Source organism: Abrus precatorius, unplaced genomic scaffold, assembly GCF_003935025.1.
Source record: "Abrus precatorius isolate BTA unplaced genomic scaffold, Abrus_2018 Scaffold7, whole genome shotgun sequence".
NCBI lineage: Eukaryota > Viridiplantae > Streptophyta > Magnoliopsida > Fabales > Fabaceae > Abrus > Abrus precatorius.
This window is the reverse complement of record NW_020874417.1, coordinates 5,447,602-5,457,712: the sequence shown is the minus strand read 5'-3', so window position 1 is coordinate 5,457,712 and position 10,111 is coordinate 5,447,602. Positions and strand designations below refer to the sequence as shown.

Sequence of the window (10,111 nt, the reverse complement as noted above, 5' to 3'; positions counted from 1 at the left end):
GTTAAAGTTAAAATTTAAAATCAGTTTTATTAATCATTATCTTGAGAATACTTGTGAATAGATATTTTAACATTATTTTTTAAATTAAAAACCGTAACATTCAATGTTTTTAATATATTATTATTGTTAGCAGGAATAAATTGAATCAATAACTGCCAGATATTCAGGTATGTTGTCACCAATTTCTAACACAACCTTCGAAACTCAAAGATTCAGGAGTGAGAGGTGTTTGTGTTTACGGGTCAATAAACAAAATAAAGGGTCCATTAATTGTGAAAGGCCCATCCATGTTATTTATTACTAGCCCATATGTGGTCCTATATGGGCCTTATTTAAAATACGAGTGCGGGTAAGAAAGCCCATGACCCGGTTAGTGTCCTTACGAACCCTAGCACACACTGCTTCTAAAACAACAATACCATTCGTTGTGCTTAGGGTGATTGAACTTTGACGTCGCCGTTTGCTCTTTCTCTTGGTTCGCTTCTTAACTTTCTCTCTTCTCTGAGTGTTTGTCAGTGTTACTCACAGCGCGTGACTTTGCAGAAAGATGAAGGTGATCGCAGCGTATTTGCTGGCCGTGCTCGGAGGCAACAACAGCCCCTCCTCCGACGACATCAAGGAAATCCTTGGCTGCGGTGCATTCTTTTCTTCCTTCATTATCTATTCTTTATTTTATTTTATTGGTTTCTTTTTTGTTGGATGAATGATGGTAATTATGTTTAGGTAGCTCATATTCTGTTGCTTTTAATTACGTTGTAATATTTGAAAGTTTATGCGTGATGCTTTTCTGTATTTTTATAAATATAATATTTTGCTAAAGTGGCTTTTTTTTTGTTATTGATACAGTAACATAAGTCTCAAAATGTATAGATTATGGAGAGTTTAATAAGCTTTTACTGATAGAGAGTTGTTGTTTTGTGTGATTTGCAGTTGGATCTGAAGCAGATGATGAAAAGATTGAACAATTTTTGTCTGAAATTAAGGGTAAAGATGTAGTTGAGGTTGTTGCGGCTGGTAGAGACAAGTTGGCCTCTGTGCCTTCTGGTGGCGGTGGTGCCGTTGCCGTCGCCGCTGCTCCTGGTGGAGGTGCTGCTGCTCCAGCGGCTGCCGAGCCAAAGAAAGAGGAAAAAGTGGAGGAGAAAGAGGAATCTGATGATGTAAGTGTTCATAAACTTGTGGTTTTTTGGTGAGCCTATTATTATAACTAGAATTGTATTTTTGGAAATGGTTCCGAGTTACTTGTTGGTTGGACTTGGATTAAAGCATGATAAGGTTTATGCATACTGCTTTTAATATTTGCTTAGACACTCATGAATTATATTATTGGCTAAAATTTATTTAAAATCACAAAAATCATGTGGATCTTACTCAATCTTGATATAATGATTTTCACCCATAATTTTATATTTTTCAATAAATTTCATGAGGTCGTGTTAGAGAGTATGGTGCTAGCACTCCTCTCTTGAAGTAGCTGTCTATATTGCCTTGCTTCCAATTAGTGTGCAAATTGCAAGCATGTGTGGATTTTTAGAATCTGAAAATTTTCTCACTGATTATCCATTGATTTGTTTTGTGATGCAGGATATGGGTTTCAGTCTCTTTGATTAATTGGTGTAGTCTATTCAGCTTTTGTATTAACTCTAGAGCTTCTGAGTGTGTCAAAGTTTTGTTCTAAAGAGTAATGTAGTGTGATTTAATTTCAATGATAAACTAAGTTGGATGAATTTGGTTTGATATTTTAGTTACTCAATGTTACGGAGTTTCGTTTTGGTTAATCACGGACAAGCTTGTTCCTTTTTTACATTTTGACTATAATTATTATTTCAGATGTAGGAGTAACAAGTTAATAAATTTATGCCATGAAATTTTGCGCTTAATATAGTATTTTTGCGTAAGAATCGGTATGTATAATCACTTTGGGTCTTGACAAATAGCCGGGTAAACTTTACGGAAAACCAAGCTCTGTCACTTAGACCAGGAGGTGTTGGTATGCCAAATATAATTTATTAATGTAATTCCCTACTGTTTTGGTTTTAAAAGCACTTGAAAAATTTTCGAATTATTATGTTTGGTTGTATCGATCCGTGTAAATGGATGTGGTTGTGCCAGTCCGTGAGATCTAAATCCTCTCCCTTTTTGAAATTAGGTTTTTAGTTGGCTGAAAATAGATTGCAAAGACTGGGGGAGGGAGCAGAGTAACTTTGCAGAATTTTGGCTTCTTCGCTTAAGTGAACTTTTTTAATTTAAGCGAAAATAGAATTAGAGGTTTAGTTCTCGTGCAAATTATAGATGATTTGGATCCATGGGTGAGTGACTCTATTGTTGCTATTCCAACCCTATTTGTCTTCCATGCAATTTAATAGAGTGATGATAGGTAGATACAGAACCTGGAATTTATAAAGGGATTAGAGCAGACGCAAATGTACTTTATAATGTCTTATGGGTAACTACTAACTTGATGCTTCCGAGGGTTTAATCGAATATAGGGAGCTAACATTCATAGGAAAGATTGAAGCTGAAAAGATGGGGTATTTTATGTCCAAGCTCTTAATGGCATATTACAAATGGCAAAATAATACTCATTTCCTGAGGTTTAAGGACATTTCATTCAATTTTCCTTCTCTTTTATCCAATGTAAAATTTCCTTTCTTTATATGATAACATGTATACCATTAAAGTTGGTCCTCTAAATATTAGTTTTTGAAATCAATAATTGTTAATCAATTAATTTTGTTATTAAAATAAATTATAATTAAGTAATTCATTACATTAAGTGATATGTAAAAGAATACAAAATAAAAATAATATCCATCCTCTTTTTCTCTCCTTCGGTTTATTTTTTATGGCATCTATTTTTTTACCATTTTTTAAAAAAAAATACATGACTTAAAACGATGCTTTTGTACATTTTAGGAATAAAGTGAATGTTTACCGTTAAAAAAAATGTTATTAAGTAAAATTTTATTAAACTTAGTAGATCAGAAATTCCGAATACGATGAAAAGGTTAATATGAAACAGATTCATATATAGGTAATTTTTTTATTTATTATTTATATTTTTTCTGTAGATTCCGATCGGTTTAGTCTAATGAAATGTTAATTAAAAAAATGAGGAAAGGTGAATGTGAGACGGTTGAACTGAGGGGAGTGATAATAGAGGGTAAGGTGGGGAACAGGGAAAAGCATGTCGTTGGCAACTCTCACGATGGTAAGTGGCAAGGAAACTTCCATGGAGATGGAAAAGAGCAGCACTAGGGAAACCCTAGCTATAGCAAACTGCTCTTCATTTAATTGCATTTTGTTAAAAGAGTTCAGAAAGCCAGATCAACTAATCGAAGTTAAAATTCCTGCTTTCCTGAATCTATTTGTGAAAAAAAAAGAATTTTGCAGTATGCACCTTGATTGTGCAAAGGACGCTTGCAGTTTCGGATTGTCCAAACCGCGCCTAGTACCCTACCCAGGCCAGCAGTAGTTGCTAACAACGATGATTGGTTTGGTCATGCTCCTGCGATTGATAAAGTTACCATTTTGATTATTTACATACAATATTTTTATTGCGTAGGAACATAACCAGTTCACCTCCCCATGAGTATGAAAGTGCGAGAACACAGCATAAATCGTTCATGAATCATGAGAAACACTGTTACATGCAAAACTATTTAAACATCTGCGGTAAATATAAAATCCAGCAATTTATATTGTGTATTTGAAAATGGTTTAAAAAACTAGTAAACATAAATCTAACCAAAAACTGCAACGAGTAAAGTTGAAGCAAATGTGAATTCAAGACTATTCAAATGTAAATTCAAATAAGCACTTAGATTCCCAGGAATTAAAAACTACATGCAAACCAAATGCCATGTAAATCTTATTTCTATTCTATAATTATTACTTTTTCGGACCAGAACCCAAAAAGTGGTAAGAGAAATGGGATAGACACGATAAAGCATATCTCTTGCAACCACATCAAACCAAAAACACAAAATAAGGTTCCTGTAAGGAATAACCCATGGTAAAATGAACACAGTACAGATACAATCTGTGCAATCACCCAGCATTTTTATCCTTCCCAACAAAACCATTATATTTTACTAGCAAAGGAAAGGCCTTCCTTGGCAAGTTGGTCCACATCCTCAACTGGAGGCTGGACTCTAGCAACTTTAGCAATAGCCTTGTTCTCCTCTGGAGTTCCACTCTCCAAAAAGGCCCCGACAACTTTCCCATCTTTAATCCAGTATGTACCAAACTTGGGCTTTGATGACTCGGGATTGTTGTCCCCAAATAGCACTGTGTCACCGACATTGTCGCCATAGAATTGCCAAGACAGATCAAATGAACGGGAATAGAAGTATGGCAGGTAATCATACTCCTCCACTGTCTTTCCATCCTCAGCTGCCTTAATGGCCTAAATAAAACACGTTATCACAATGAGAAACAGCACTGCAAGAAATGGATCTTTACAATAGACTTCCATTAGCTAGAGAAACCATTTAATGCTTCAGGATCAAGAGGGCCAGGGGAATAATATGCATGTATTTTGTGCACAAGCTAACAAATTTAGAGAAACTCTACCTTCACAGCCTGTTCAGCTGATTTGCGAGAATGATCAACGTGTTCAACTCTTCTCAATTCACCGTACAATTTCAAGGGGAACGTAGCCACATCACCAACAGCATATACATCAGAGACATTTGTTTTGAAGAAGGAATCAGTCTGCAACCAAAACAAGCGCCATCATTGATACCAATGATAAGATTCATTAATCACTATTCACTCTTAGGATCACTATTTATCGCCTGTCAACAGGCCTCCGGATATGGTATCACTGACCTTGATTCCACCCTTCTCCTCTTCAATCTGCCCTTTGAATAAGGATGTTTGAGGCCTTCCTCCAACACCAACAACAACAATATCAGCTTCCAGGACCCTCCCATCCTTAAGTTGGACTTCTTTTACCTGAACGATGGATGAAAGTCATGCTAAGTTTGATCAGGAACTTAAAAATTTCATCCCATGACAGGGTTTCAAGATCACACGTAACCATACCTCTCCATTGGAATTAGCAGTGAATCCAACAGCAACAGTTCCTTTAATGATATTGACCCCCTTATTTGCATAGTATCCCTCATAGAATGCAGCTATACCAGATGTAAAAAGTCGTGGCACTGCAAAATCAGTTTACAATGCTAGTTTATAAATTTTTAAATTCGAATATGCACACGTGTGCATAACGACACAAGAGTGGGAGGTACAAAAATGAAACATCCACTTACTACACCAAGGCTCTGGGTAGACCATGGTAACATCAATGTTGTTGAGTCTCAACACAGCACTAAGCTCCAGACCAATGTATCCTCCCCCAACGACCACAGCTTTCCCATTTTTCTTTGCTTTGATAGCTTCATACAATTTGTCAGCATCGTCAACCTCCCTCAAATAAAAGATGTTTTTGGCATCAGCTCCTTGTACGCCAAAATCTGTCAGCCTTATAACCTGATAAACAATACTATTAGCATCAGTATGAGGTGAACGGGGACAATGAATGTAACATCTCCATTATCCACAAGCATCCTTATTCCTTACTGTTGAGCCAGTTGCAATAATCAAAATCTGGTAACTGAATGTTTCTCCACCAGCACTGATCAGAGATTTTGCAGCAAGATCTGCTTTTACTATTTCTGTACTAAGAATTAATTCTATCCCTGCAATCATCAGGTCAATTTGCAATTTCTATTAGAAAACTGTCGTTGAGCCCCATTCTTCCATTTAATTTTCTCTTTCTTTCACTGGATACAAGGTAGACAAATCTTGCTTCCTAAAACCATCCAGTGAAATAGCTGACTAAAATAATGGGGGTGAAGGCGAAAGTCACCTTTCTCACTGTACCACTCAGGAAGCAATCTTTCTCCTCCACTTCCCACACAAACATGGAACCCAGGAAGTCTAGCAGGGGCTGCAAAAACCAATTGTGGCACAATGGTAAATATTCAGTGAGACAAGCAAGGCAAGCTGAAATTTTAATTCTAATGGACAATTCAACAGAGATGACAAGCCCAGGATAAACAATAGACATAACTAGCATTAAATTCAACTCAACAATGAAGTTCAAGAAATGCAATAAACAGAACAATAATCCATCATCGTTGATACCAAGATTAAACCCGTAAATGGATAGGAAAAGAAAAAGAAATAGATGTACAGATAATAGCATTATAAACTTACACTCTGGAAAAAGGTAAGCCTTGCTTAGAGCAGGACGTTCATACGGTGCTACCTGCACAGACATACAAAAAATAAGAGAAGATGAAGCAAAAAAATAACTGCCTTTTAATAAATTAAAACTTGACACAATATGAAAAAAAAAAAATGTAAGGAGATCACTGGTGCAACCAAATATAGAAATTCAAGAAAAAGCAGTACCACCTTTTAATAAACCCAATGCGCTAAATTGAAAACAGAACTGTTCGTATTGGAATATATTGATAAAACCATGGAGGATAAATTCAAATACTGCCTCGGAATGTTTGAGAGTTGAATTTTAAAGAGAAAGATAGATTTTTTATTTTAAATAAATATTCTCTAATTTTATAATTTTTAAAATAAAAGAAATAAAATGCCAGATTATTCTTACTCTTATAACCATTATTTAACTCTCATAATTTTAAATAAAATATTTAACCCTTTTTCATCTAAAACTCATCTTCCAAACATACCGGAGAACCATATACTACGCATACAAACTCAATCAAAATCCACTAATGCACGGTAGAAGCATCAATAATATCCAGCGATATAGACCACTACTTTCAATTAGCGAAAAGCAAAAGCAGAAAACAATGTTTTATCTAAGAGCCGTGAATTATACCGCTTCTTTGGATATGATTGCCAACTCCCCTGGCTTAAGTCCCTGTTTGGCAAACTCCCTTGCAGCATAACCCTGCGATTTCGAAAAGTAATTAGCTACAGTATTAAAAAACCATAGAGTTTTCTGAACGATCACAGTTTTCAGATTTAACAATTACGGAATCCAAGCTCACAGTATTCAAAAGCCAACACCGTAAACACAGAACTGAAAAAAAAAAAAAAAAAAACACGATTCGATCTATTCGCATTCCGTTAACGGAACATCGCCTAGGTTCGCTCAATTCTAAAACTCAGTTCTCCGATTCCATTATAAACTCAAACGGATCAACGAGAACGCGGCTTCAAACATAAATTGCATTAGAACTTTAAGATCAGTACGTTACAACACGATATAACAGCGAGAGTTAAAAGTGACAGAGAGTGAGAGTAAAAAGTGAAGATGAAGAAAATAGAAGATGTGGAACTAACGGCGGCAACGCCTCCTCCGAGGATGATGTACTTGAAGGTCTTCGCCATTGATAGTGAGAATGGTGCTAGCTCTGCTTCTGCGTTCGAGAGTCACTGCAAATATGGGCCTCGTCATTGGTCAGATCCCTTTTATTGGGCTTTTCGATTTTGGAGGTTATTTTGGGAAACGCAAAGTGTGAAAGGAATCTCAATGACGTGGCACATTCGTTGACCGTTCGCCGTTGCTATTGCAACCACCCATGCTGGCGCCGTGGCATTACCGATATCATTTAAAACTCAGATACGAGGCTCCGGTATTGTTCTAGAATTTCGAGAAAACTAATACTGCTATCAATAATAGTTAGGAAAGTTATTTATTGGAGAATAACTTCAATGATTTTGTCTAAAAATTGTTATAAGTAATTAGTTACCAAATAATTAATTTAATTGTCTTAATCGATATCCTTACCAACAGTGTTATTTCATTAAAAATAATAATACAAGTTTTAACGAAAGAAAAAATAATCAATAAAAAAATGGTTGAATTAAATAATCAGTAATTTAATTGTCTTAATAAATATCCTAACATAATTCTTATTATTTTGGTTGAATTCAAAGAATGAGCTTCTTAGAAATGATGACCTTGTCTTTGACTACGAAACGCGTCGCGAACTGGAGGATTTTTACGTCCAGGTTCATCTATTTATAGTTTCCTACAAAACCAAACATTTTGGAAGAAAATATTATTTATTGCACCTTTTTTTACTTCAGTTATCAGACCATTCAATATATTAAGATTGCTGTATGATATTTTTATTCCATTTTCTTACATTTTTATTAACTTGTCATATTCTCCAATATTTAAATTTCTTAACGTCATTTAAAGAATTCTTAAGCAAATAACTATCTTAATTAATTATAAAAAGAATATTTTAATATCATATTAATAAAAAAAATTTAGTTAATCAAGAAGAATTAGTATCAATATAAAAATATATATTATTAACAGTATTTTTAATGTGTATCTAAAGACATATTTAAAAAATATAAAAAATTATTAAATAAAAATAATTCTCAAAATCATAAAAAAATATTTAATGCATATTTTTATGGTAATTTAAAACCTTTAATAGAATATATTTAATTCTTTTAAATATACGTCTTTAGACACACAAAGAAATTTGTATTTTTAAAATGTTTATTAAATATTCTTTTGTTTAATTATAAATATCAAATAAAATAAACTAGTTATTAATAAATATCAAATGGTGAAATATTAAGATATCGATTTCTTGCAATGATTAGTATAAACTCGTTTGTTCTTGATGATTCTGAAAGTTATCCTCCAAAATTAATTCATTATTAATTTGTTAATAATTAAGCCATTGTTAATTAATGTAAATCACTAAATTTTTTTGTTAATTCAATTACATTAAAGGCAGTAATTAAGTTTATGAAATCTTAAAAACTACACTCGATCTTTGAGGGTAACATGATTGATTGAAGTCAGATAATCAAAATTACCCTCACTTTCTAATTTTGTATATAGACTTTAAATTTATCTTTTTTATTTTATGTAGTTCATCTCGGATCGACTAAATCTAACATCATTGAGATATACCAGATCCTAAATGAAACCTTCAAGACCTATTCTATTGATCAACGTAAATCATGCTCCTAATTTCTGTTAATAAGACATTTATCCACCTAAATATTCATGTAAGTGTGATATCATCAAATATTTTATTTTTATGACATTAATCAATCAACTAGATCAATATTATGGTTGATATCTGAGCTGCATAAACAAGCATGATGATATCTACTATACTTTTGATTGATCTTTTTGAAAAACTTATTTAACTTAGTAATGGCTGAAAATTAAAACATGAGACAACCTTTGACTATATAAAAAAAAATTCCGAAGTTTAAAATACGTTCATCTTCTACTTTGAAAGAAATTTGACCTAAATCTTTTATTGTTTTAAGCATCTAAGTGTTTCATGTAAGAATATCTTCTTCCATTTACATTTTCACTACATTAGTAACAAGAGTCACTCACTTAAACAAATTTTATTCTACTCAAAATACTAAGAAATTAGGAAGAAAAAAAAAACCTAAACAATGTTGATATTTAAGTCATTAACATTAAAGTCAAAACAATTGTATTAAAAAAAATCATCAATATCTAAATCATGTTGATTTTAATTAATTTTAAAATCGGATATCATTAAAGTTTGGCATATTGTTTTTTTATGTAAAATTATATCGGCATTTGTATAATAATCATATTATCTAAAATCTATTTAAAATTATAAGGTCGTAAATATATCTAAAATCGTCTATTTCCCATTAAAATTTAATTAAAAAGGTTTTCCAAAATATTTTAACTATGATTTTTAAAGCTTTTATTTTTATATATAATATTTACTCATAATTTTTTATTAAAATTATTGAACTCACACAATCTATAATATAATTTAATATTTTGAAGCTGATGCTTTATCATTTTAATAGTCAACCTATTTTAGTCAGCTTTTGATAGTCGACTTGCCATTATCCTCTTTCTTTGTGTTTTACTCTCCCACGGTAGGAAGGATAGGAACTTTATTGACGTCACCCGTGATGGCAATTGTATACTATTAATCAGCATTAATTTTAAGTATAGAAAAGTAATACATTTTTATTAAAAATTATTATATTTAAATTAATTGTAAGAAATTATGTTAACATTTTTTTTTTCTAACAAGAATGCAAACGGCTCAAAACCTTGTTATCAAATAACAGTGCAATTTATATG

The 10,111-nt window shown here is 32.8% G+C and overlaps 2 protein-coding genes across 3 annotated transcripts; one reads left to right on the top strand and one right to left on the bottom strand.

Annotated features, from left to right (window-relative positions):
* Nucleotides 1-376: 376 nt before the first annotated feature.
* Nucleotides 377-1,777, top strand: LOC113872862 (60S acidic ribosomal protein P2-2-like). The gene is made up of 4 exons (XM_027510716.1): nucleotides 377-475; nucleotides 544-635; nucleotides 931-1,157; nucleotides 1,582-1,777. The coding sequence occupies exons 2-4, from the start codon at nucleotides 548-550 to the stop codon at nucleotides 1,606-1,608; spliced, it is 342 nt and encodes a 113-aa protein (XP_027366517.1). The 5' UTR covers nucleotides 377-475; nucleotides 544-547; the 3' UTR covers nucleotides 1,609-1,777.
* Nucleotides 1,778-3,675: 1,898 nt separating this feature from the next.
* Nucleotides 3,676-7,573, bottom strand: LOC113873469 (monodehydroascorbate reductase). 2 transcript variants are annotated; one of them, XM_027511598.1, is made up of 10 exons: nucleotides 7,333-7,573; nucleotides 6,866-6,937; nucleotides 6,223-6,274; nucleotides 5,873-5,953; nucleotides 5,584-5,702; nucleotides 5,274-5,493; nucleotides 5,047-5,165; nucleotides 4,831-4,956; nucleotides 4,573-4,713; nucleotides 3,676-4,405 (listed from the first exon to the last, which is right to left on the bottom strand). In XM_027511598.1, the coding sequence occupies exons 1-10, from the start codon at nucleotides 7,378-7,380 to the stop codon at nucleotides 4,082-4,084; spliced, it is 1,302 nt and encodes a 433-aa protein (XP_027367399.1). In that variant the 5' UTR covers nucleotides 7,381-7,573; the 3' UTR covers nucleotides 3,676-4,081. The 2 variants fall into 2 exon arrangements, with proteins under 2 accessions (XP_027367399.1, XP_027367400.1); XM_027511599.1 differs by having other exon boundaries at nucleotides 5,047-5,138; nucleotides 7,333-7,452.
* Between the last annotated feature and the right edge of the window lie 2,538 nt (nucleotides 7,574-10,111).

Excerpts from the sequence above, each read along its gene's own strand:
- LOC113872862 (XM_027510716.1), top strand. The coding sequence starts at position 548 with ATGAAGGTGATCGCAGCGTATTTGCTGGCCGTGCTCGGAGGCAACAAC. Across the intron at positions 636-930 it reads CAAGGAAATCCTTGGCTGCG|TTGGATCTGAAGCAGATGAT; the intron begins GTGCATTCTTTT and ends TGTGATTTGCAG. Across the intron at positions 1,158-1,581 it reads AGAAAGAGGAATCTGATGAT|GATATGGGTTTCAGTCTCTT; the intron begins GTAAGTGTTCAT and ends TTTGTGATGCAG.
- LOC113873469 (XM_027511598.1), bottom strand. The coding sequence starts at position 7,380 with ATGGCGAAGACCTTCAAGTACATCATCCTCGGAGGAGGCGTTGCCGCC. Across the intron at positions 6,275-6,865 it reads CAATCATATCCAAAGAAGCG|GTAGCACCGTATGAACGTCC; the intron begins GTATAATTCACG and ends ATGTCTGTGCAG. Across the intron at positions 4,406-4,572 it reads CAGCTGAACAGGCTGTGAAG|GCCATTAAGGCAGCTGAGGA; the intron begins GTAGAGTTTCTC and ends TGTTTTATTTAG.